Source organism: Micropterus dolomieu, linkage group LG06 (assembly GCF_021292245.1).
Source record: "Micropterus dolomieu isolate WLL.071019.BEF.003 ecotype Adirondacks linkage group LG06, ASM2129224v1, whole genome shotgun sequence".
In the NCBI taxonomy this organism is placed as follows: domain Eukaryota; kingdom Metazoa; phylum Chordata; class Actinopteri; order Centrarchiformes; family Centrarchidae; genus Micropterus; species Micropterus dolomieu.
In genome coordinates, this window is record NC_060155.1 from 8,656,556 (window position 1) to 8,683,492 (window position 26,937).

Genomic DNA, 26,937 nt, shown 5'->3' on the forward strand with positions numbered 1-26,937 from the left:
ATGGAGGAAAATATCAGATCTCTTGTGTGCGTGGGCATTGCACACCAGCCTCTTTTTCGAGGAGTTTTTACCACCACTACCAAAACAGTATCACGTGTTCCCAGCCAATGGCTCACTTTCAAGCCAATTTAAGAAAACTATCTCATTTTGCAGTGGAAATGGTTTCACTCATTCAGAGAACACCCCTCTTCTCGCTTTCATCATCTTTTCATCCGTGCTGTGCATATCCGCTGTCATCTAATCTGGTGTTGCTCTGTCGCTGGTGAGCGGGGGCAATTATCAGGAGCCTGTGTTTAACGCTTGAACAAAATGTCAGACAGTTCAAAGCTGCCTGTCAGTCAGCTTTCTGTACAGATTCACCGCCGGAGCTCCCGAGGCTTTTCATTGCATATATCGCTAACTGAGGGGCTCAGAGACAAAGGCAGGAAAAAAGCGCCCCACTTATTTATGGATTACACTGCCACTCCCGTTCCTTTTCAGGGTCCTAAACTATGTGAAATCAAGTCAGATTCGGCAGACAGTGCAGAATATATGAATACAGCTATAATATCTAAGAGCATGTCCTTTACTGTTATTAGGGGTGAATCAGTGATGCAGAAGATGCAACAAAAGTACCCATAATCACATCGAAAAACATCCTAAGTGTATTACGTGTGCATCAAGTGAGTGAAAAGTTTCTTTAAAGGCAGTGATCATACAAACATGAAAGAGACACAAACTTCCATCTGCGACACAGGAGTTGCTATAGTAACTGCTAAATGTGAGAGGAAAGTATTTCAGACCAATCAAGTTACTCGGATGAAACTAGTTGTTGTTCAATTAGGCAATGAAGCAATGATTAGGCCATGCTTCAAAGTGATGTTGTTGGGCACTAAGAATTAGCGGTTCTAAAAACACCATAAATCAACCACCAAATTGCTTTTAATAAGCTGTAGTACACAAATTCATAAGCCTCTCATTTTAAACTGCTAAAAATTAATCTTTATAAAACTGAAATGTCTATCTTCCCCTGAGCAATATAATAGAAAAACAAAAACACAATAAATATCATTATGAGAGGTGTGTGATCATAGATGTGCATATTGTGTATCTTACAAGGCTTCACCCATTATAATCTAATACCCAAACTGAGTATTATCCATTTTAAGATAAAAGAAACAGGGGTTAAAGTGACCAACTAACTAAACAAAAACGACATTTGACATTTAATATCACATGTATACTCATACTGAACATCGTTTTAACTTGCTGTATTGCGCCTTACTCTACCACCCTCAACACTGCAGTTCATACCATGTATGCAGCTGACTGACTTGAGAATGGAGCTAAGCGCAGCATGAGCAACTCTATTCTCCAAGAGCACAAGTCACTTTTCACTGCAATCTCAGGCAGGAGAGATGAGGTAACCATGGTAACGGGGCTACTTACGATGGGGCCGGGGGGACCCTGAGGCCCTTCTCCTCCCTTTAAGCCAGCTGGACCCTGAAAGCAGAGGACAGGAGAGGGTTAGATCTCATTCACTGCGGGCCGCTGCTCAATGCCATTCAAAGAGCAGTAATCACAGCTGTCAAATGGGCCTTTAAATGTTAACGTGTCTGTGTATGTGTGCCCACGTGTGTATGTTTAGATACATGTATACCTGTGTATGTGCATGTGTGTATGGAGGTAGGGCTGCACGATTAGGATTACTGTGGACAATATTGCGATTTGCCATTCGATTATAATGTTTGCTTGATTGTCAAGGAAAATGCACAAAATACTGACTGATTTTTTGATTTCTCAACTTGAACAAAGTTAAACAATAAACAACATTTATAACAATAACTATTAAAACAGATGTAAAACAGAACAAGGGGAGCGTGTTGCTCTACAGAGGAGGCGGCTAGAAGCAGCAAATATTGGCACACTGGCACCGGCTCAGTGTACATCTGTGTAATGCAGAGTCTCTATCCACAACCTGGAGGAGGAACTGCACATGAGTGTATTAGCATAACTAATAATATCTAATACTACATTCATTATAATTTCATATAATAGTATACTTTTTTACCACTATGTTTTATTTCTGTGGGTTGCTTTTATTCGATAAATCCTTGTGCAGGAAAAAGGATCTACGTCGGTCTCTAATTTGTTAATACTACGTCCTTACTTGTCCATAATCATATTGTTCACAATTTCACACCTAAAACTTTTTTTAATGTCCCGCCCCATCCAGGCTGTAATTGGTTGATTAACAAAAAGTGAGGGACAAGCAGGTCGGCTGTGTGAAAAGTTGAACATGTGGAACAACAAAAGGCACAGATACAGAAAACGTTAAATGGCCAGCGAGCCAAACCCAAACCTTCCCTATCTTCTCCCAGTTTTCGTCTGTCTTACTGCTTCAGCTGCTGACGACGTCTCTCTGTCACAGAGTGAGCGGAGCACCGGCATTTCTCTCAGTAATTACTTTAAGTATGTCTTTTTGTATATTAGTGATGATGTTATCATTACCAAAAGACATAATGGCAGTTGATCAAGGTCTACTGTCTTGTTTTGACTCTCAAGTAAAGTTTTCAAAATCCTACTTTTAGTATACCTTCCAGATTTAAGTACATGAAATCAAATATGCTATTTGTTTTAAGTGAATCTGAGCTCATTATCACCATGTAGCTCCCAATTTACTGAGGCAGCAGGTCATTAAAGGGTCACATAAAATACACCTCCAAACAAAAAACATATTTCTATTCCTCATATTTCACCTATTCCTACTGGTGCATAGTTTTGCAGACTGCTTTAGATTTTGTTTGTCTAAGTTTCGCAATATAAATATAAAAGATGTCTGCTGTCACCCCAAAAAACCTTTGGTTAGTAGGATTTTGTTTATGGGGCTCATAGTGATGGAAAAATACATTTAAAATGTCCAATAGAACAGATTTCTTTAGAATTACTTTCTGCCAAAGACATACTCCATATAACAACTGTTCACAGTGAGGTCTGCAAAATATCCAGAGTAAAGTGGCCACTGTTTGTGGAGAGAGATATTGCACAGAAATACTCAATCATAAAATGCCATGATTTCAAAACATTTACTTAGGCTGCAGTTTGACTCCACCACAGAAAAATTGGCGACTACTTAATAAATAATGATATAGCCCAGTCTGTAGGCGTACTTATATTACGAATGCAAAAGGAGCCATTCAATGAGCTTCAAAGGAAATGAAAAAGAGAATGGGGGACAAGGTTCTTGAAGCCCGCGGTGGGGCACAAGTTCAGGTACAGTCTATCTCTGGTCCCTTGTCATCTCCTTGAGATCCTGGCCCTTGAATGGCAATCCTGTGCTGCTGAATCATAGCACCAGGAGGCTGAGATTGCATATGGAAAACACAGTTCAACAGAGGCAGTAAAGACTTTCATTATAATAACTAATTTACAAGCTCCGACAGAGCCAGGGGGTGCTAACGCTGCCAAGCCGGCCCTTTCCAGCTCTCCAGCTCCAACATTTCCCCACGGTGCATTAGAAGGCTGGAAGGAGCTTTCTTTGCCGGACACACAAAAAGTTATTTATTGGCTCATATATTGCTACTGTGCCTTTCCTCAAGACTGAGAGATGGGTCTATGTGTGCGTCTCTCTGTGCCTTTCCAAAAGAGAAAAATAAACTATCTGCATGTGTGTGCTTGCACAATGTTTGTGTTTGTACCTGCACTCTCTCAGCAAACAGAGGAACCTTTATGTTCTTGCTTATACAACAGGTGTGAATGTTCATGCATGTTTGTGTCTGTGTGTGATTGGATGGGATCCCTTGAAGAGAGAGTGGGAGGCTGTACTTGCTCGTGAAGTGCAGTGTGTATATATGTGTGTGTGTGTGTGCCGCTGTTATGAAGAGAATGCCATCTCTCTGCACACATGGGACAAACATAACGGATGGTAATAAGTCTGGGCAGTGCTGTCGTGTGCTCCCTTAATGGTCAGCCTTGAAATGAGCTTCAGCCTCAGTTCCTCAAGCTGATCTTCAGTCAGCCTCTAACAGCTATCCACTTTCACCTTGAACTTTTTCTCACCCACACCCACTTCTTTTGAGAATTAATTCGGGTTTACTCAGCAGGGAAGAGTGCATGTGATGTACTCACAAACTCGTGGGTTTGAATCATAATCAGAGGGCTTTGACTCATCCTCCAACCTAAAACAAAACAGTGATTCCTTCAAGAAAAAGATCTGCAACTAGAGCAGCTTTAAAGGTGGAATTAAATGCCTCTAAAATGCACAGACTAAAGCTGATTACATAGACATTTTACTAGTTTAAATTCTTTGCCAAAGATATATTGACAACAGACTAGAACTTTCTATACCCTTGCTGAGATTAATGATGATAAAATATGTCAATATTGTGTCTGGCTCAGTCCTCTCCGTTGCTTCTATGTAAGCCAGTTCTGCACCTTCTAGTCAGGTCCACTGCCAAGCCTGACATTTGGTTTAACAGCAGGTAGTTAGCATAGTAATTGGGGTTTGGAGCTAAATTCAACCGGGTGTGTGCTCAGGATGTGTGATGTTGGGTGGTCTGAATGTTACCATGGCCCCTGGAAGACCTCTAGCACCCTGGAAGCCCCTCAGGCCGGAAGGTCCTGCCTTGCCACCAGGACCCTGAGGACCTGGATCACCCTACAGAAGGAGAAAAAAATAACACCCGCTCAGACATCTGATATACCGTCTGGTAATAGGTAATGATTAAACGTAGAACTGCTTTAGGCAAAAACTATGAGCAGAGCTGAATCTGTGAGAATGGCAGAGGAAAGTCAGAGAAAGACAATATAAGTGATCGATCTATTTGATAAAGGCTGAAATTATTATTATTATTATTATTATTATCATGTGGGAACAACAGCAAGTAATTAAGAATTGAAGGCAAAAAAGAGATGTGCCACAGTTTAACATACAGATATCAAACGAATAATGAAGACTAGAATACCTCAGGTATTAAACAAAGGCAGCATGTCTATTTTTTAGTTGTTGTACCAGTTGTGTTCAGACCTCCTGTTCAGTTGTTCTCCAAAAATGTGTTAAATTTTGAACCCATTCATTTTTAACAACAAGTTTTGTTACAGTGGAAAATAAACTTTCTCTTTATTAAGAGATAACTATGATTAGAATACATTTGTTACATTAAAATGCAATGGGTAGAACAATTACAAGTAACTTCCAAGGACAAAAACAAAGAAGCCAGGATCTAGTGTCCACAGTGGCATTCAAGATACATTCCCATTTACCTTTCCTCCCTCTTTTCCAGCAGCTCCAGGTAGACCTTGCTCACCTGGTGGACCAGGGGAGCCTGGGTGTCCTCGCTCTCCGCTGGGTCCAGTCTCTCCAGTTGGGCCCTGCCAGCGGCAACAGAGACATATTAAGGCCAGTGTTCTCTAAAATGTCTTTACCTGTGTCCTAAATGAGAAATTATGTTTATACAGTAGTCGTACTTAAGATATTTAGACTATCTCACATTTAAAAATAGTCAACAAATCATACTTTTTTAAAACCTACTTTTTGCTTTTTCCCATTGTAAATGGAAGTCTTAATGAGATGGAATAATTTATTTTCAAACCACGCTTCATTTCTTTCGAAAGACAAGATTGCTCACTGTATGCATTGAAAATTTGTTTCAAAACCATTTGATGCATATTGATTACATTCTGTGCAAAGTGGTCTTGTTTTTCAGGATTCAGCTGTTGTTACAGGTACATACTTGGATTTCAGTGGCTCATAATTCTCCAACAACAAAGACAGGATAAGTAAGGAGGTGGACTGTGCTGTAAATCTACCTGTGGTCCAACCACCCCTCCAGGTCCTGGAGGTCCTGTCTTTCCTTGGAAGCCCTGAAAGGGAAAACAGAAATAATACTGACTGTACATACATAGTATTATATAGTGTTGTATGCTCTATGTTGTGCTGTACAGTATGCAAAGTCATAATCAGCCAGTAAGAATGACTTTTTAAAGCAAGAAAGATCATTTCACATCCAAATCATTTCCCTTATGTCCAGCTGGTATTTTTCTTCAAGTGGTGGAAGAAGTAGTCGTTTCCTTTACATAAGTAAAAATAGCAATACCACAATGCAAAAATACTTCATTATATGTCCTGCCAGAATATACTTAGGTAAAAGTAGAGAAGCCTTATCAGCAAAATGTATTTAAAGTATCAAAAGTAAAAATACCTCCAGGCAGCTTCCAGAGTGTAATTATATATATTATGGGATTATCATTGTTATAGCTGGTCAAGGTGGAGCTACTTTTACCGATGTACATTATTTGTTTTTGTTATATATTTTATATACACAATAACAAAATGGTGTAGTTAAAATTACAATATTTCACTCTGAAATGTAGTGCAACAAATTATCCAGAGGATTAAAATGGAAATACTTAAGTAAAGTACAAGTACCTCAAAAGTGTACTTGAGTAAATGTACTTAGCTACTTTCCTGTTTTTTTCTGCAAATAAATGCCTCACGCTGTAAAGCAGATCACTGCACTAGCATCAAGAAAATGACTCTTGACTCCAGAAAAAGTAAAAACTATTTACCTTATGACATGTTTATTTGCACTTTAATAGTATGCTCAACCAATTGGCTAATACTTAATTTTAGAGATGAAAAATAGACAAAATATCTTGCTGTATATAAATACTTACTTATAAAAGCACACATGACTTAACTCAGTTCCATTCACTCCAACCTTACGGTCATTGAAACAAAGTATGTGCACAACAAAATATGAGAATCGCTTGCTCTCAGTATGCAGCTGAAGGTTTGGACACATTAAAGACAGTGTTGCATAAAAAATGTATATGTTACTATATCTTCTACTATGGCATGTAAAACAAATTAGACAGTATAGAACCGTATACACGGCGTGTGAAGCCCATCAAAGGCCTTGATAACGGGTGGTGTCATGATCAGTGATCAAATCAATAATCTTAAAATAAGTGATTATCATCTGTTGTGATGATAAATGATCTCAGCTGTGTTGCAGCGTCCCTACTCTCCGTTCTCTTACTGATTTATTTTTGCACTAAGAGCAAAATGTGAATGCTCTTTCAGTTACCCTCTTCCTGGCTTTATTTTCTGTGTAACCTATCTGAAAGATTGAGTAGGGAGGAAGTGGGCCAATGCAAGATGTTCAGGGTCAAATGGCACAACACAACCCATTCATGGACGAAACTTCACACTCACCGTCTCTCCCCTCTGTCCGGGATGACCAGGCAGCCCATCTTTTCCTGGTGGGCCCTGCGGGTAAACAGGTAGACAGTTCATAAAAAATCAAGACATCAGGTCATAAGTGCGTATTAATATTTAAAAAGCTTATATGAAAAGTGTCAACATGGACTTGTTGTGGACTGTGCTACCTCCCAGACAGCTTGACAGCAGCTACTTACATTGGGTCCTTTAGGTCCAGGAAAACCGACGGGTCCCTGTGGTCCTTGAGGTCCCTTAAATGAAAAGAAAATTATTAGTGAGTAGGGGGAAGACTGGATAAGAAACATGACACAACTTTAAATGGTTATACTGGGAAATAAGTTAGTAATAATTTATATTTACATATTTATTACAAATGTTTAGATATTTATGTGATTGTTCAGCAGCTTCAGCTTGATAAAGAGTGATGTACACAGAACATGCATTTATATATGCATTGTTAAAGCTGGAAATCAGCAGCTACTGCAGAGAGCAGACACCTTTATATTTGACAAACAGCTGTAATTCACTAAGATTACACAGTACAATGCACCTGATGTACTTTCACTAACTCAGTGCACAAAACTTTCAACCATTCAAGAGACACTGATCAAAAAATATCTGACACCAACCCTCTCTCCTGGCGGGCCAGGAGGTCCATCATTGCCTGAGGTGCCCTGAAGAGAAAGAAAAGGCACAGATCCAGCTAACATTAAACATTGTCAACTTTGTCAGAACTGTCGAAGTGAGAATAAAATGTATGCAAAGCACTGAGGTTATACAGAAAGCCTGTTTGTACATTTATATTTCTGCAGAAGTTGGCCCTCACTTTTATGTGATTTACAGTCTACACTATGTATAATATGTTAACCCATTCATGCCATACAACATAGCAGGTACAGTAAATGTTACAGTCGAACTACTGATTTTGCTCATGTTCTGATAACTTGAATGTATTTTCTTTACCCCACCATTATGTATTCAAAAAAGGCCCTGGCTCTCACCTTTGCACCTGGCTTTCCTGTTGGTCCTCTAGCACCACGCCCACCACGTGGACCCTACATACACAGTATGTAAAACAATACAGAAATCACAAGGAAAGAAATGGCATTTTCAGTGTTTTGTTCAATATCCCAAAACATAACAAAACAATGAAAACAAAAACACAGGTAATCAATGTCTAGTGCCTTCCCCGCCCATCTCTACAATTCCCCACCCGGTGAATATCCTCTTCAATAGACAACAACTTAAATCCCATGCACAACTTCACAAAGGCAGAGATTTTCATTGAAACACAACAAATCATTTATGTGGAGGGCTTGTGGCTGATTTGGCAGACGGCTGAAATGCCTACCGTTGGGCCACGTTGCCCTCTTGGGCCCGCTTTGCCAGCAATTCCCTGAGAAAGAAAAACAAAAGCTTTGATTTAGGACAAAATCCATCCTTTAGCATCAGCCAATGTGAGTACTTTTTCATCTCTTTTTTAGATGTTTAAGCTAAAGCAGTTCTATGATAAAAAAAAAATACACCCCAACATCAGACAGACACGAAATAGAACCATCTCAGCTGATCTTTGAACAAAAATAAATAATCAAATTGCTGCGGTAAGTGGTTACCCACACGCACTTGACAGCTTGAACTACCTGTCAGTTCTCGCACGCTGGGGCCAGGGGCGTCTGCCTCTCAATGTCTGTCTGAGAGCAAAGACGAGCTTGTCTCATCAATAATAACCCTCTCCACTATTCTACAACCCACATACCTTCATCTGTAACCCTCTTCAACTGGACCACTCTACGGTTACAGAGCTGAATACAGCTGTCAGTTGTCCCTTGAGTGCTAAATCCTGATTACACTGCAAGGCATGTGGACACCCCTGTTCTCTCACTTTTCTGTATTTTTTGTCTCTCCTCTCCTCTCCTCCTAGTCATAACTAAGGGGAATCTTGAACACAATCTACAGCACATGATGATATTTTACACATATGACTGTGTGTCACCAACTTTGTGGTAAACATTCAGGAAAGGTCCGTTCCTGTTTCGACATTACAAGGGGAAGTACGTAAAGAGATGGCATGTAGAGTTTGATATCGACGAACTTAACCATCCTGCACAGAGCCCTGACCTCACACCTTTGGGATGAACTGGAACAACAGGCTTCAGCGCCTAGTATCAGAGGCCGACCTCATTAATGCTCTTGTGGCTGAATGGGAGCGAATCCCTGCAGCCAGGGTCCAAAATCTTGTTCAAAGTCTTCCCAAAAGAGTGGAGACTGTTATAGCAGCAAATTAATGTCAGTGGTTTTTGACATCAGTTGTTGGGGTGTCAACATACTTTGAGTGTTACATACTTTTTAGTACACAGTTGGGTTTAAAAACAGTGATACATACAAAGTGACATTTCAGGGATTCATTAACAAAGTTAAATACTAACACAGTTGATTCCTAAAATGTTTTTCTGTACACAGCTATTGCATGTATGTCTGTCCTGGAAGAGGAATCCTACACTTAATCCATTTGCTACACAAAAAAAGCCCACAGTCACCAAATGTGCGTGTCTTTAATAGGACAGAGAATAATGAATTCTGTGGCTCACCCTTGCCCCCTTCTCGCCATTTGCCCCGGCGAATCCAGGGAAACCATTGGAGCCCTACAAAGAGTAAAAAAAAGTCAGAGAAAGACATGAGTAACAGAAAGAAATAAATCAGAGTTGAAAGGGTATAAAAAAAGAGATGTCTACCCTACTGTGTCCACTAACAATGTGACAGACGCTTCAGAGAAAATCCCACTATTCTTTTGGAGCTGCACAAAGGGTAATTACTAGAGAAACTGTGAAGTCTGAACATAAGTACTGCCATACTAGCAAGCAGATATGTTATAATAGGGCTACAGTTTATACATTGAGTTCCTATAGATAAATGAGAACTGTCTTTTAATGCTAAAGAGGAGCCCAAAGGGAAAGTCTCCTCCTCACCATGGTCTGACACACAGACACACAGCGGTGCTGTTAGGTGTTAGCACAGCAAGGAAGCAAAATAGCAAGATTCAAAAGGCAGTGGGAGCAAATAAAGACAAAGGAAGGGGAAACGGCAGATCCCCCTTGATACCCATCAGCAATTTAGTTATTGGACTTTCGCAGGCTGTGCCTTCTGATAGAGGAGATGGTGCCAGTCAAACAAATACTAGAAAGGCAATCAATGAATAAAAGGAGCGTACCAAGCAGCTTACCAATACAACTTTATGCAGCATTAGGTAGCACAAATATATATTCAGCTAATTTAGGTTCAGTGTTTCTTTGCCTCTGCTGCACTGCAAGGTCATGTGCATGTCTGGGTGTTTTGAGTTTAAAACGTACTCTGATGCCATGCACATCTATAGTGCTCATTACTGCCCATATGCATATGTATACGAATCATAATACGGTGCAGTATAAGCAAGGGCACCACAACAAGGCAGCGTGGGCAGAATTGCAAGAGGTAAACATCCCAACATTGTGGAGACAGCAGGAATGGAGATCTATGCTGCCTAATTTGTTTTTCACAGAGGGGCAGTTATGGTTAACTGAAAGGAGCGCTGGTACTGGACAAGCCTGACTTGCGCCACAGAGATAAGACAGTCCACTGAAGCTATTGCAAATGGCATCCAGAATTAACGGTGTGGGAAAGCTGTTAACAAAGAGTGATGGGGCACAGCGGCCAAAAACACAGCCAGTGGAGGGATTCATGCACAGGCTGATCAAGGGGGATAAAGGCTGCAAGCGGGCCAAGACTTTGACCCTGAACCTACTCATGAGGACAATGTGACATTTTATAATAATGATGATACTTTGTAATGAAAATGTGGGGGGTTCTGTTTCTCTCTTAAAATGTAAACAGCAGTTGTGCTCCTAAATTATATGATTAAACTAAGGAAAGGAATATTAAGTTCCAGTCAAATATAAGAATTTGAAAGATTTTTGTCTATAAAAGCAACCTCCTACTTTTTTGACTTAGAGAATGTGTCACAATTTTTAAATGCTGGATATCTTTCTCTCTCTTTTATGAAAACTCTTCAAATGCAGGCTATAGAGAGGAAAATATGGCATTCTTTATACCATGCCAAAGTCAGACTGCCTTTAATGTCTCTCCTAAAACTTCTTCTTTTGAAGGATATAGAGTCTAAAAAGAAGATCTGATCCTGGGCTCCACTGGGAACCTTTGTGGGCAGCCGTTGTTCAAAATTATTTATGGATACAAACAAAAGAATATCCTCTGTGTTTTTTTTTCTCTCATCACTAGTCTACATTCTTTTACTACATATTTGTTTAATTTCACAAGTGAAATGTTTTATTCAAGAGTAAAATACCCAGCAATTAAAAGAAGTGATACAATTGCTTGCAAAGTACTGGAAAGAATACCGTACATTTAACTGTAACTGTATCTTATTTCCCCTGTGTCTCTCCCACTTTGTGTAATTTTTCCAGGGCTCTTATTAATTGGTGTGCCCAGTTTAGCTCAGATCCAGCTGACATTAACAGACAGAGCGGGAGGCTTGCCTATCCGGATGTTGTGAGAGTAGGTGTATCTGACCCATCATATCAGTGCCAAGCTGTCAGTGCTGACAGCAGCAGAGGGGAACCAGCTGCAGCAGCACATCTTGATAGTGGAGCTGCTGCACAGTGGTCAGCGCTACAGTGCAGTGGAATGCAAGACGATAATGCCTGGAAGAGTTTAAGGAGGGAGGACAGCTGATGACTCCAGCAGGTGACCATGCCACTTAGGCTTCCTATAAGAGTTGTGCCAAGTGTACAGTGGGTGTCTGCTTGGGTTCGTGTGAGTAAGGGTTAGGCAGCAAGTCAGCAGATTTTACTTGAGAGCAAGTTTAGATATGAGTGGATGTTAATCAGACAGACATGGTTAGAAGGTTATGTAGTCACTGAGAGAGAATCCATCCACATATACACTAACATTCAAAGATGTATACACATGCATATATACTGGTCACTTTATGTAGACAAGACATCAGGAACATACACATACACGCAAGTGCACACACATAAGCATCATAGTTTCAGACTGAAAGGCAGTGTAGTGAGCGAACACAGAGGTTGTCCTTCAGCTGCACACAGTACTGAGTTGGCAAACGTCTGCTGAACTGCCCTTGACCAAGATAATGAACACCTACAGCTGGTCTTGAACTCTGACCTCCCAGTTGGAGTGGTGGTTTACACAGTAAGAATTTCTCTGCATTCATCAGTGGAGTACATCATTACTCCCAACACACACCTTAGAGCCTTGTCTGCCAGGGTACCCAGGCAACCCGGGAACTCCAAGTTTTCCCTGAAAAAGGAGCGAAGAAAAACAAAACACAGATGATGAATTCTCATTGTGTCACCAGAGACATGGTTGGAGACTGCGGTAAAGTTCACAGAAGCATTACAAAAAGCAATAAACCTAAAACCATAAAGTTTAACTTCTAGTGTGGGACATTTTTTTAATACATCAATGACGTCATCCATGCAGAGGCTATTGTGCTTTTAATCCAAAATGTCATTCCACTTTGGTCCATTTTGGACATTAAGAAGTACACGGAATCTGATGTAACTACCCTGTGTGCCTTTAAACTAAGGTCAAGGCATATATGATTATTTTGATTTTGTTATAAATCGAATACTTCTGACTCAGGTGCTGGTAAGTTTTATTTTGACTTTACTGTTGCACTAATTATAAACTAATCAGGAGGAGGATTTAAGCAAAATGTAAAGTGTATAACTGATATTGCAAAAGTAGCATTACAAAGGAGAATTAAATTACAGTCTATACTAAGTAATTTGCCCCAAGTCTCTCTTTTCTTTGTTTGTAACACAATTTCTAATAATATTTAAACATTTAATATCTATGGTTCCTTATGTCACAATTAGTCCTATCTGTGGTCATTGTGTGTTTCTATCATGTCATTTTAGCCACAACATGGATTGATCCAAGCCTATTTAAGAAAAGAGTTCATTGATCAAAACTCTTTATAAACTGGTGTGTCTCTTTAAAGTCATTACTTGGGTTTATATTCTAATCCTTCCATCTGAAGATGTTGTTTTAACTGTTAATACTAATTTGTTTAGTGTGTAAATGCTGCAGCACCACGAAGCAAGGTACTGTGTGGCAAGATCAAAGCTCCCTGGAGAAATGTTTGCAAGATAAGATAATTGAAAGGGACTGTTGTAGAGTTTGAGGGAGGTGGAGAAAATCTTGACTTCAAGTTTATCAGGGCAGCTACAAAACTAGTAAAACTCTTCAGACTGCTTTCTTTCCAGTCCATTAAAGAAATATGTCATTAGACCCCTATTACTGTAAGAAAAGAGCAATCCTGCCCCTTGTCTGGTTTCTGAACAGCGCTGAAAAGATCGTGTATTCCTCAATTTATTCATATATATGAGTATTCGTATGTTTTAACCTTTAATCGCCCTGTAAAGCATTTTAATCGCATGTGTGTGTAATTACCATATGCAATTAAACTTTAACTTGAGCATGAACTGCAGCATGCCAATAAAGCACTTTAATCAAAATGAAAATCCAGTTTTACGATTCAGCCTTTACAAGTATTGATTATCAAGCTGATTACCTTCTCTCCGGCTAATCCTAAAGGACCAGCTTCTCCGTTGGGTCCAGACTTGCCCTTGGGGCCCTCGGGGCCATCCTCTCCTCTGGGTCCTACTACACCAACCTCACCCTTGATGCAAAGAAAACAAATGTGAGAAGTGTTATTATCTTTACTACCATATCACCCTCCATCACTACAAACACCAGTATTCTCTTTAGAGATGATGATTCACCTTGTCCCCTTTAAGACCCATGTCACCTTTGAAGCCTGGGAATCCATCCTCTCCCTGAAGACACATGAAGAAACAGATAAAGCATTAAAAAGGAACAAGATGTTCAGAGCTGAGAGTTTGATCCAGTATCAAAGAGACAAAATGGACAAATTCCAGTAAAATAGTTTACATCTAAAATATTTAAATCGCAAATAAAGGAGGAATACAGATGGACCACTTAAGTGTCAAAATCATAATAAAAGTTTATTAATGCAGTCTAATAGCTCTATTGGCAGTCAAGAATATAAGGGTTCCTTAGGATAGTTTAATACGGACACCTAGTGGCCACTTACATAAGCATTTGAAGTTGCCTATTGCTGTTTCTCTTTCTCTCTGTGTTGTTCTACTGGCATCTGGTGGTTACAATTCAGAATGCAGTTTTCAGTCTTTTATACAAGCACGTCCATCATTGGTTCATTGGTTGACAGCTGTATATATCATATATTGATGCCAATTTTCTGTCACATTTTTATGCATGAAACTACTAAGATAATAAATTATGACAAGCATTTAAGCTAATGTGTAACTTTGGATTGCTCGTCCCACAGGATTTTATGTAAGACAGAAGCATCAAATTAGAGGAGCTTTAAACAACATGCTCAGAATTTTTAGGTAATCTCTGAAGAGCTTCAGTTTCCTGACAATTGGGAGGAAAATCGATCCAGTGGCACCGAGGTAGCAGCAGGCTAAATTCAACCACTCATTCAATCGAAGAAAACAATGGCAACAGATCAATATTCACTGAAACCACCCTACAAACAGCCTCATTCCAGTTTAATGTTCCACACCCCATTACAGCTCAGTGGCATGAGGACGTATCAGCCAGCCCAATGGGCCCTTAAGAGATTTTCCACTTGCTGGACTCCAAGGAAGCCTCATTTGAGATGCAATTACAACTCTTATGGGTCCATTTTCAGAAGAGTGACATCTGTCAGTCATGTTGTCATGTTGAGGCTGGAGAGGTGTTTACCTTTTCTCCTTTGTCACCTTTGAGGCCTCTAATTCCCTCAGCACCCTGGAGAGAGAGGCAAATGTAGTCAGACTGAAATTTAGGGAAAATGGAAATGTATCATGGCTTATGGCTAAGATAGCACTTACTTTCACACCACGAGGCCCGGGGTAGCCGATGGATCCCAGAGGACCAGGATGACCCTAAAAGATTATAAAAAGGTGTCATGTGTTAAGTGAAGTAACTATTACAATGCATCAAGCTTTACTGTAACGTCTCTCTGCTGTATTAGATAACTTTATTAGATTTTCATAGATTTCCATTGATTTCCAAATTATTAGTGAACCCTCAAAAAGCTAAAGTTATGCATATGGAAATAAGCAATGGATATAATCTTCTAATATCCAGTAGTGAAATAATACACTGGATAAAAATAAACGTGAGAACTTTGGTAAACTGCTAAAAAAAACTAAAATGAATACATTTCTAGTATTCACCAGTTTTTTAAAATTTGATCATACTTGGTCTAATCCTGTAATGTGTATCTTTTAATGAACATGATAGGGAAGATTAAAAAAACCACCAGATGGATGACGTAAACTGAAATCCAAACTTTGAAAAAAGTATGAACCTCAACTCATGCTGCACCTGTAGCAAATTTTCCTGTACAAATAATGGCACGATTTTAATAATTGTTCTCATGTGTTTTTTCTTTTTCTTTTCTTTTTTTGTTGAAATAACTTTATGACCATGTGTAAAATTAGCTCATATTTTCAGATCTCTCTCTCTCTTTATAGTGACCCTATATAAACTTCTACATTCATTTTGGAATTACTTTTCATGGTTTGATTTATATTGTTCTTTTGAAGGTGCCAGCTCATTGCAGTTTATCACATGGAACAACAAGGTGACCAGGCAATCAAAGAAAATCACGAGATTAGCCAATTACAGGAAGAATGAGTAGGTCACCTTAGTTTATTCTATTTCTGGGACAGCTTACCAGATATTATCTAAATTGTGTGGTTGTATTAAACCTCACCCCACTGGCACACTATGTAGGCTCAACAAATGCTAAACTGAATCATTTACAAAGTCGGCCATATCCAGCCGTTTCCCTGTGCAGTGGCACACTTGATGAATCTTTGAGAACAACTGTAATTACACACTTTCCTGTAAAATCCAGAAGAGTTTTATTTGCAACCAAAGTACATTATACTTACAGCTGTTCCTTTCTCGCCTGGAGGACCTTCTTTTCCTGGGTGACCCTATAAAAGAAGTCCAAGAGATTCAGATGGTATTTTGTCTGAATGATGTAAAAATGAAAAATGAGTCAGGTGTGTTACTTACAGGAGGGCCATCAGCACCAGCGAGGCCAGCCAAACCTTGTTTCCCCTGAGGTCCCTATGAAGACAAAGCAAAAGATAAATAGGAAGTTTTATCAACAGACTGACAGATAGATGAGTTCATACCACACAGTCTATAACAGTATTCTGAAGACTGCCAAAAGTTCATCTGCTTAAAAATATTATTAAAATATCCACAAAACCACCAAAAGAATATACTTTAAATTAGACGAAGCAAGTGCTTATGCAGGAGTAGTCCTATGGTAATGTGTATACAGTGAGTGTGTGAGTGCATGTCTGTGCGTGTTTTAATCTTCGGAGAAGCTAGCAAAGCCCTATCGCCTCAGACAGCAGTGCATCTGCAGAATCACTTATGAGGTCTTGACTGAAACATTCACTTATCGGGGCAGCAGAATTGTGGTGGGAAGACTGAAGGAGTGACTGCGTTCCCTCTTTACTTACTTTTTCTCCCGGAGGCCCGATTGGACCCTGAGGACCGACGAGACCCTGAAAGACAATCGAGATAGGCCTGTAATTAGAACAGTTAGATGACTTCCCTAACCAGCCTTACACGTTATTAACCCAAAAGGAAGTGGTACATTCGGGGACAAAGAACACCTGTTTTGTCAGTTTGGGGAAATCTATACCTAATTGTGTGTGTGCTGTATTTGTAATTTGCTTGTTTTGTAATGTGTTAATTTTCTTCCTTCTACAATTCCAGTCACTTGTTTTTGTAGCTTAGCTGCTTCATGCTGCTTATTCAGTTCTGTCCACAGGGAGGTTCATTCTTTTTCTACAGTCATTTTGAAGTCACGCACCTTCTAAAGAATTCACCCTATGAGGAATAAAAAAAAGTATTAACAGTTAAAATAAGAAAGCCTTGTTATTTTTTTCTACGGGCCAATGCCTTCCCTGGAAGGCATCAATCTTCCTCTGGCCAGGTATAACTAAAATGAAGTAATTTTTTCAACCTGTATACCATCAGGATAGGTCCCTACTAATACTTTCCAGGCGAATGATGCCATGCTGTCCAGGCTGTGAGCGTCAGCAGGACTGGAAATCTCACCTGGCAATAGTCATTTAGCCCTGGCTACAACATCGGGTGTACTGTTTTGTTTTAGAGATGACTTCAAAATGGAATATTTTTCACTGGGCCACCAACTGGACACCGTAATCAGGTTAAGTGCTATCAAATCAGTACAATAAGTCTCATCTCAGGAGGAGAGAGAGTCTTTTGCTCTATTTTGGTGTCAGTTTTGCGGATTGGCTGCAACTTATGGAGTGAAGGATGGAGTGAAAGAAGGAAAAGGAAATAGAGCAAAAGAATAATATGCCTGTGGACGTTTGATTAAGAAAACAGGAGTGCAAGTGATCATTTGAGTTCTCCCCTGAGTTCTCCCCGTTGCACAATGTCATAATGCTGCAATGACGGAGCATGAAAAGGACAGACTGAGGCAGACAGCACAGAGAGCAAGAGAGCAGAGAATGGGGGACACAGCAGGAGAGACAGAGTGACCAGACAGGGTTTAAAAAAAGAGATAGATACGGAGAGAACGAGAGGAAAGAAAAGAAACTTACATGTGGACCAGGCAGACCCTGTTGCCCAGGAGGCCCTGGCTCTCCTTGTGGACCCTGTACATAACAAAGAGAAAGAGAAAGATGCAATTAATATTTCCAATCACTGCAAGACATTAAGTTAATTTATTCTATTACTTCTGAATACAGAAGACTAATTTATGGGGCAACATGGAGCAAACCTTAAAGAGTCTTTTTTTCCAAGGTACTAGATGTTAAGAAATTTACGTTTCCACTTCAAATCTGTGGTCTTGGGTTAGTGAAAATTCTGGGTGACCTTGCACAGATAGATTGGGTGAACTAGCTTAATCCAATCTATAAACAAAAAGGTGCACATGGTGAAAAGAAATGCAATACGCTGGCTCATGAAGCAGAGCTGTCTGGTTTCTGGCCTAATACATAGCTATGTTTAGTCTCCATCAAAGCCAGTCCTGAAATCTGGTGGCTGGTCAGAGTCTGAAATACAGCTTTATCTAAATACATGCTCCGGGGCTACAGAGCCATCTGGGTATGGATTAAGGCTAATAGGACTAACTGGAATGGTGGGTTGTTTGGTATTCCTGCTGAGATTTAGTGTGTCACAAACCAAATATATACAAAAACAGGCAAGACCCTTATGAAGCAGTCTGCTCCAGCTGTTACAACAAAACTAAATACAAATGCTGGATTTAGAGAATTTTAGGTTGCCTGACTGTTGTTGTTAGCAGCAGGGCCTTAAGAGCAAAATGTTGGGAAGGATCCAAAGGTAGTCAGTAAAAACATTTGGATTCCTCACTTGTTAAGGATGTCTTAAAAACATCCACATGTTAGAGGCTGGTGTGTGTACCGTGAGGGTTTATAAACCCTTTGGGAAGCTCTACTACTGTGTACTATACTTTCAAGTGTTCTGCTTTGGTTTTTAGAGAGATCAATACAAACTTTGGAGACACTAATGAGAAGCACACCATATTCCTATATTGTTTTTTGTCTCTTTAACAGGTGCTTTCTTCGACTCAGTGACTCAGTGACCACAGACTAATGCGTGGGCTTGTCCAGCTGTCTTGACCAATGATCTGTTACGCTCATTCAAACGTCCCACTGAGAACCTCCGGGAAGCAGAATGCAGCACATGCACAGATAGGCTTTTCGGTTTCATCCCTTACTAAAGCGTATGGCCTCTTCAGTCAGAAGGCTTTGTAGTTATGGGAAATGCCTGACAACTATGACAAGACACTTCCTACATCTACCATCTCTAATCCGCAAATTACCTATGACCTCCATTCATGTAATGTTGCACAGGGGTAAAAGGTCACCGACCTGCAATCAGCCTCAGGCAGGCCGAATGACATGGTAATTGCTTAGGTGGTCTTGACATATGTGTGCAGGAAAACTCCCTTTTCTGACAATGTGATTTTATCTCTCTCTAGCTAGATTTTAAAAATGATCAATTTTTCTCACCATGTTCCCTTTGGGACCGGATTGCCCATCAAGTCCAGGAAGACCCTGAAAATGTCAGAATTTGACAATGAAAGTCGCCATCTTGTTGAGCTAGAACACAAATTATGATTAGTAGAAGAATCAAGTGATATAGGAGGTGTACTTACACGCTGTCCTGCAGGACCTGCAGACCCTCTGGGGCCAAGCAAACCTCGAGGACCCTGTACATCAAGACAAGCACAAGTTAAAGAAAACCATGTAAAATAATAACTATACGTATAGTCTGTAACAATGCGTTGTATTTAGAAATAAGCAGACAATAAAAAAAATTGCCATTATATATTGAACATTATAGGTGCACTGAAAATACTTAAAACTGGTTTGACAAAGTGTGGAAAATACTGACCCCTTGTGGTTACATGTGGTAACTGCAGGTGCATTTCGGGAATTGAGCATTAAGGTAACTTCTTATCTCAAAATCTAAAGTTGTGCACTTACAGTCATTGCACTTACTGTGCTCTTTCATCTTATGGATAGCGTGTGTGATGAAATGCTGTGCAACTATTTCTTCAAAAGGACAATGTTGTTTTAGGTATGACTGGAAACAACCATTTTTTCATGCAAGTGCATGGTCCATTTCAACTGAGCCAGGTAGAATATGGTATTTTCTCCTGGATAATGACAGAACAACACATTTCCATTCTGCCTGGGCAAGGTTGACTTTTCAAACACAATGGTCCTTGCAGACAGGAATGTTGTTACAGTCGCAAGAAGAGAGGAGGGCTGTGTGTTGAAATATTTGCCAAAGTGAATGTGGAGGAGGGAATAAGGAGATACGGCCTGCAGCAGCACAGGAAATGAGCAACATGATGGTCATATATTTATCATATTCTTCCTTATCTTTGTCCTGATTAAATAAGATGCAGTTTAACAATCTGGTCCAACTGCGTCATCGGGTAATAATAAATACACTTACACTCTCTCCAGCCACACCTCTCTGTCCAACCTGGCCATCTTCACCCTTTGGATAGAAAGAGAAACTGTGTGTTATTTATCAATATAGAGTAGTTTTAAGACGTTTGAAAAAAAGGGTAAGTTCTTTGGTGAATGATGATGTACTTACTCGTGGGCCATCCTCTCCTGGAGGTCCTGGAGAACCTGTAGGACCGTGTTCTCCCTAAAAAGGAAAAAAATAATCACAAAACAGGAATATCAGCAAAGAGCGGAAGGGGCAGATCACAAGAGTTAACAATCTTTATCCCTGCAGCCACAAGAGAAAACTGTTCCTAATTTTTTATTTTTAGAAAAATATATGGGTCAAAAATTCAGAAAACATAGAGAAACGATGTTTAAAAGGGAGAAACAAAACTGCCTTTAATCTACAGCGAGCATAGTTACCACAATTGGCATGGACCTCGATGGTTACCACTATTTGTAGCGCTCTATACGGGCTTGCCTACCTCTGGTGTCCCTGTAATTACTCAGTATAGGATAAGAGATGACAGCCTGTCTAGAAATACCCCTCTGTGATCTCTTGTCCTTTCTCTTTCAGCTCTATACGACAGGCCCAAATTCCACAAACACCAAACTCAGCAATCCTCATTCGCCTCCAGGGCTGGTTACACACAGCCCAAGTGGTTCTGGAGTCGGTCCCACCTCTCATAAGTGGGTCATACGCCCTAATGAGTTCCACTGGTTCAGAATTCAAATCTGTCAACACTGGAGTGTACATGGGATGGATGGGAGGTGGCCTTTGAACTACCAATCAGCTGTGATGCTGGTGTAACGACAGAGTACAGGACGGCAGTGACTGTGAACAATGAGGATTTGGGTCTAAAAATAAAAGACTGTAGGATCGTATTTCTGGAGACATGTAGAAGTCGTTGGAGCATGGGCAAGGTCGTAAAACACACATCATTAAACCTCTCCTCATACTTACTCTGTGCCCCTTTTCTCCAGGAAGACCAGGGAGACCGTCAAAACCTCTGTCACCCTGAAACAGCACAGTAACAAATCGTTAGCTCTATCGATCACTTTGGCGGAACAACTTTTCAAATGCATCCCAGAGCCTCTCACTGGTTTACTGGATAACCTGGTGTGTTCTTTACCTTGGACCCTGCCTCTCCTGGCATTCCTCGAGCGCCATCAGCTCCATTTCGACCCTGGAGAACACGCAAATATCATGTTAGGCTACGTGGAAATCACATTAGAAAAATACTCAATTATATTTGGATGGGTTTTAGAGAATACAAAACAGGGAAGATGTTTTCATTGTTCTAACTAGTTTATAGTTGCATAAACATGACTTAATGAATTTACACAAGATGCAGAGATGATTATTGGGTGCAGCTGACTTATTTGAAATGAGGCCATGTTTGAAACTAGACAGGCTCTTCTCTTTGGGCATTGTAGCATTGATCACTGGACCCTTGTTGGCTTGAAATATTAGAAATTTAAACATATTCTTCAGTTCTGATCCTACAAAACAGTGTTGCTCTGGAGGAGATAAATCAATAAAATAATAAAGTATACAAACCTTCTGATTGAGCCTAGTTGGAAAGAACACTTACCCTTTTTCCTGCTTTCCCTGGCGGACCAGTCGAACCCTGAAGACCTCTGGGTCCCTATGGGGAAAACACGAATGCATAAAACACTGAACAATGCAGAGTAAAAAAAAAACACCAACAAAAAAACTCACCTGTGGCCCAGGATCGCCACTGTCACCTTTAAGTCCAGGAGCACCAGGAAGTCCCTTTTAAACATACACACAGGCACAAGATTTAATGAATGAATATGGCACTGAAGCCAAATATTTTGTCATCTCATTATTTCTCTCTTTCTCTGTAGTCTACGTTGGACTAGATCTCAATGCAAATCCAAACACACATAATACAAGATTTCAAACTTGGATTGGGAATATAAAACAGAAAGACCTCCTGGAGCATCTCGAATTGGTGGAACATTCATGTGTTGTTTGAGAAAGGCATGAAGGCTCTGGTCGTGTGAAGGACGCTCCCAAAACAAGAGGAAGGCTTCAGCTAAGAATGCGCGGGACGTTATCCCGAACTATCAGGAATATATATGTAAATAAACAGGTTTGTTATTTGTTTATTTTTTTCAAATTATTCTGGCTGGATGTTGATGGAACAGAATCTAATCTGCTCACAGACAGTTAGGGAGGAAGGTGGTTTGTGTGTGAGCATTAGCATTTACAGGCGTAAGGACATGATAAATGCCTGGAGTTGAATCCTTCACAGGAAGAGGCGCTAATCACCTAACTGTGAAACGAATGGATGTTACAATAACTAGACCAATGGTGTGTCTGCGTTTGCAGGTAGAAGGCTTTAAAAAGCTACTCACCACAGGACCAGATCTTCCTGTCATGCCTGCTGGCCCTGGAGCACCTCTCATAGCCAGCTGTGGATCAGACAGAAACAACCCATAACCCCAACTGGTCAGCTGACAATATTGACACCCTTGCATTTATACCTGTCTAGACAAATTGAAAGGATCAAAAAACAGTATTTCCCCCTCTAACACGAAGGATTCTGATAATGTACTGTACGTTTTGTATTTGAAGGGCAGGCATGTCTGCACGTTATGAGGTTTTCTTTGCATTCAGGTTATCTGCACCGTTTAAGTGGGTGTCAGAGTGTCTGTTGTTAGCCGGATGGAGATAGTTTAAATAGATAAAAAACTTCCGATAATAAGTCAGCTTTATTTTTATTTTTAAATCTCAAAATGAAGACCGCCATGTGCACATTTTTGTTTGTTTATGGGATTATTCTAATATTGCAAAATGAATGTGGTATGGAACATTGAAATTGACAACATTCACTCAAGTAACTGAGCTAAACACTAAAAAGGAATAAAGAATAAATACATTAATTCACTAATAAAACCTCCCTCCCCTTTAAAGCTGTGTATTTTACTTTGTTCTTGTTCATTGTTGACCACAGTCTTGTTCTGCCAAAGAAGTCGTCTGGGATTTATTTGCAGCCTTATTAGTGAATGAGTAAATTTGCTAATTCAAAGGAAAACAATTCACGCCCTAGGCTACACTTAAGACCAAATCACACAAATTAGTTACATTTGCATTGTGGTTGTCAATTGCAGGTGTGAGGTAACATTTCCACAGCGCAAATAGGTCAAAGAGAATTCAACAAGTTCAACAATTTGCCTTTACATTTTGAAGAACTCGCAACTCCTGCCATGCTTTTTTTCTTTTTTGTTGCCTGGGCCAAACCTCTGGCATAAAAGACGAATATAGAAAGGTGACAAGTGCTTTCAAGACATTACTAAACACCAGTCTGACAACCCTCCAGCTCCATAGAGTGTTGTGAATTTGTGAAAATTCAGTGTTTGTACAACACTTAATGATCTCCATGTGTTCCCACTATAGATCACACCTTGCTTACAGCCACATATTCAAGCTCTTTTTCAAACAGTGCTATGGTTATCAGGACCCCTGAGTGAGTGTGAACATCTGGTGTGGCTTTATGTACTACCTAACCTGACACAGGTCCATATTTTGGAATTTAGACAGTTTATGGGATGAGCGGGACTTGTGAATAATGATTCCTCCTTTTTATTATTTACTATACTTTCTGGGTCACTACATTTTTTCCTTTTACAAAACTTTTTGGTAAACTGACACACAGCAAATCATAGTAAAGCATCCTCTAAACTGAGAAGGAGGCACTGGGGTCATATTCACCACTGATACTTACCCTAGCCTGAGAGAGGATGGCCTGAGCCTGAGCCTCCTGGGCAGAAACCACAGGTCCCTTGTGCGCCTCACCACCCGCACGGAACTGTAAACAAAAAATACAAACAAAACAGAAACCTGCTTAAAAGCAAATTGACTTGTCTCTTTTTTTACAGAGTGAGACATCTAATGATCTCCCATGGCGAGTGTGTTCAAATCTTTTTTTGTTAAACTGTAAAGCTGTCACCAGGCCACACACATTCACACATACATATACTGGCACACAAGCACAGGCAGCTCTCTTTCTCTCTCTCTCTCTCTCTCTCTCTCTCTCTCTCTCTCACACACCCACACACACACATAAATATGTGTCACCAAGCCTTTCAAATCCTCAGTCACTGGTTCCACTCCATTGCACTGGCTGACATTTACAAGGTAAGTGATTTTTAACCCAAAGAAAATAAGGCTGCCATCCCTTATACTACGGGTGATGCTATGAGGTAAACTTACTAAATGAAGCAAGTTCACAGGGTTGTGCCTAAGATGAAGGGCGTACAGTATGAGAGGAAAATAAGACAGACAGTCCAGGGGGCATGTGGAGAGTGGCAGGACTTACTGGAAGCATCAGAATGGTACCTGGAGGCCCAGGGATACCGTCTGAACCAGGAATACCCGGACGCCCTGGAGGACCCTGGAGAATCAGAAGAGGGAGAGAGAGTTGGTTCTTCTCTAAGTACAAACATTTCTCAATGTGAAATGTATAATGCAATTGGAGCTGAGGTCAGTAACAAAACAAACAAGTATAAAACATCCCCATTAACTACAATAATTATTTTCAAAATGAATGCTATTCTATAGAATTGTTAACAAACACATCCTCAAACTATTGAATTCCAACAATCAGCTATTGTTTCGCTGGCTTGTATACCAGTCTGTGAATGTTGCTAGGAACAATTAATTAGATGTGGTTGTTAATAAGCCAGTCATGTATTTTCGTATGATTATTTCTCTATAATCCCCTGGAGGAGCTCTGCAAATTGAACTGAAAAGCTGATAACAGTACTAACAAACAACAAAAACAGTGCAAAGACTTAACAACTAATCTTTTCACAGCAAACCCCTTCTTTATCTACAACAATAATTTCAAAGGGAAGGTGCTTTGCTTCATTGTTGTTGCTTATTCCAAAGAGATAAATGACTAATCCTACTCAGAAGAATAAGACAGGGGATTCAATCACAAGTAAAGACAAAGAATGTATTTCCATTAAGCTGGCCTAGGGATGTTGGCTGCAGGAGAGCACCAACTTTATAATGAGACTAAAAATCCACAGTCATGGCCCTCTGAGGCTATAATGCTCATTAAATTCCAGAAAACACAACTGGCTGATCAATGGAGAGAGAGAGAGTTTTGCTGTTCTTAGATGCTTACCATTAGTGGGGCAAAAATGGTTGGCCTATGGGTGGCACCAGATGAGAGATAATGTTGTTACATACATTTAAAAGGATAAATCTTTATCACGGTGGCTATTATAGGACATCTCAGACTAAGTATGTCAGACTGTGCTCTCTCTGCCTCTGCTTATAGGCTAGGTGTTTGAAAGTTAATGCTAATATGCCATCTTTAGCATAGCATATTTACAAGCCTACCTTTGCATTTTCACATGCTAACAACTGTAAGTTTAAGAATGGGAAGTGTTGTGCATTTGCATTAAGGTCAAAGCACAGCTGAGACTGAGGTTTAGGACAATCTTCTCATTTGGACTGGTGGAAAAGCATCTTTGGTGCCAAATGAAAAGCCATTTGTCCTCTGGGGACAATGAAAGTCTGTACCAAATTTCATGGGAATCCATCAACAAAACTAAGTCGTTGAGATTATTCAGGGATATTTTGCTGACAAACCGAAGGACTCTCTTGGAGCCATGTGTGGCTAAACACTACCAAAAAGCAAAATAATTGCATACAAGTTGCTCATGCTGAATAATACAGATAGACAGTCAAATTGTATTGGAGACTAGATTTGAATTTAATAAAGACAAAAAATGTATCTAAAAAGATCAAGACTAAGTAGTACCCGGTGTTTCCTGACAAACCAGGATCTATTTAGCATTCTTGTTATGTGCAGCAATCTCAGACTGCTGGCTCAAATTGATGCCATGTGTTCCCATCTGCCTTTTCCCAGAGGTGGTAAATACTCTCCATCCATTGCTGGTATAGTTAGCATAGCGACATCTAGCGTTAATGGCGGTCCTACATGGCTGGGAAAGTGGTGTTTGAGTGGAAAGGAGGCAGACGGTGGTTATGAGAGAAATGAGCCGATCAAACGTTAAGTCCAAGCGGATCCTGCGCAACGGAAAACCACCAGACTACAGGAACGAGTCACTTTTAATCCCCCTGTCAATCCTCAGCAAGATTGTTTCTCATGGGAGGAAATGGAGGGAGGGGGAAAGACTTTTGGACCAACAAAATATTTTCTGATCAGTTTGACCCTGTGGAACAATAAGCCTTTTGTTTGGGCAACGCCTGCTGTTCATACCGGAGGAGGCGTGTTTTAGGGTATTTTTTTGTGTTGGCAATTAAAGGGTTAACCTCCAGAGACACATAGATGTGCTAAACGGGTGATGAAAGAGGGGTGCGGGGCAATCACCACGTTTGGGAAAAACAAGCTGAGATCCAGCCTTCTGGAGGGGACAGGCACTAATTCTGTGTCATCCAATCAATCAAATAAATGAGTGGAATACCACGGTGCTGGGAAAGGGGTTTGAGAAAGTTTAGGCATCTACATATTTTATAGCAAACTCCTTGAACTTGTCATGAGTCCTGTAGCATACCAAGATAGCTGTTTCTCAGAACTTTTCTTTGTTGCTATATTGGCAGTTTATGGGCATCTCATTTCCCTGCACCACTCG

The 26,937-nt window shown here is 40.2% G+C and overlaps 1 protein-coding gene across 3 annotated transcripts in view; it reads right to left on the bottom strand.

The window, feature by feature from the left end:
* LOC123972315 (collagen alpha-1(XI) chain-like) overlaps positions 1–26,937 on the bottom strand; it is a 118,365-nt gene that overhangs the window by 26,168 nt on the left and 65,260 nt on the right. For all 3 annotated transcript variants that reach the window (XM_046051721.1, XM_046051719.1, XM_046051720.1), the window contains 30 exons: positions 24,648–24,722; positions 24,054–24,137; positions 22,684–22,740; positions 22,022–22,075; positions 21,894–21,947; positions 21,432–21,485; positions 21,263–21,316; positions 20,447–20,500; positions 20,300–20,344; positions 19,491–19,544; positions 19,345–19,389; positions 17,911–17,964; positions 16,795–16,839; positions 16,337–16,390; positions 16,210–16,254; positions 15,139–15,192; positions 15,011–15,055; positions 14,002–14,055; positions 13,791–13,898; positions 12,458–12,511; positions 9,790–9,843; positions 8,553–8,597; positions 8,203–8,256; positions 7,831–7,875; positions 7,399–7,452; positions 7,196–7,249; positions 5,788–5,841; positions 5,242–5,349; positions 4,547–4,636; positions 1,429–1,482 (listed from right to left, as the gene is read on the bottom strand). In XM_046051721.1, the coding sequence (XP_045907677.1) occupies positions 1,429–1,482; positions 4,547–4,636; positions 5,242–5,349; positions 5,788–5,841; positions 7,196–7,249; positions 7,399–7,452; positions 7,831–7,875; positions 8,203–8,256; positions 8,553–8,597; positions 9,790–9,843; positions 12,458–12,511; positions 13,791–13,898; positions 14,002–14,055; positions 15,011–15,055; positions 15,139–15,192; positions 16,210–16,254; positions 16,337–16,390; positions 16,795–16,839; positions 17,911–17,964; positions 19,345–19,389; positions 19,491–19,544; positions 20,300–20,344; positions 20,447–20,500; positions 21,263–21,316; positions 21,432–21,485; positions 21,894–21,947; positions 22,022–22,075; positions 22,684–22,740; positions 24,054–24,137; positions 24,648–24,722 (1,755 nt within the window). The remainder of the gene's footprint in view (positions 1–1,428; positions 1,483–4,546; positions 4,637–5,241; positions 5,350–5,787; positions 5,842–7,195; positions 7,250–7,398; positions 7,453–7,830; positions 7,876–8,202; positions 8,257–8,552; positions 8,598–9,789; positions 9,844–12,457; positions 12,512–13,790; positions 13,899–14,001; positions 14,056–15,010; positions 15,056–15,138; positions 15,193–16,209; positions 16,255–16,336; positions 16,391–16,794; positions 16,840–17,910; positions 17,965–19,344; positions 19,390–19,490; positions 19,545–20,299; positions 20,345–20,446; positions 20,501–21,262; positions 21,317–21,431; positions 21,486–21,893; positions 21,948–22,021; positions 22,076–22,683; positions 22,741–24,053; positions 24,138–24,647; positions 24,723–26,937) is intronic.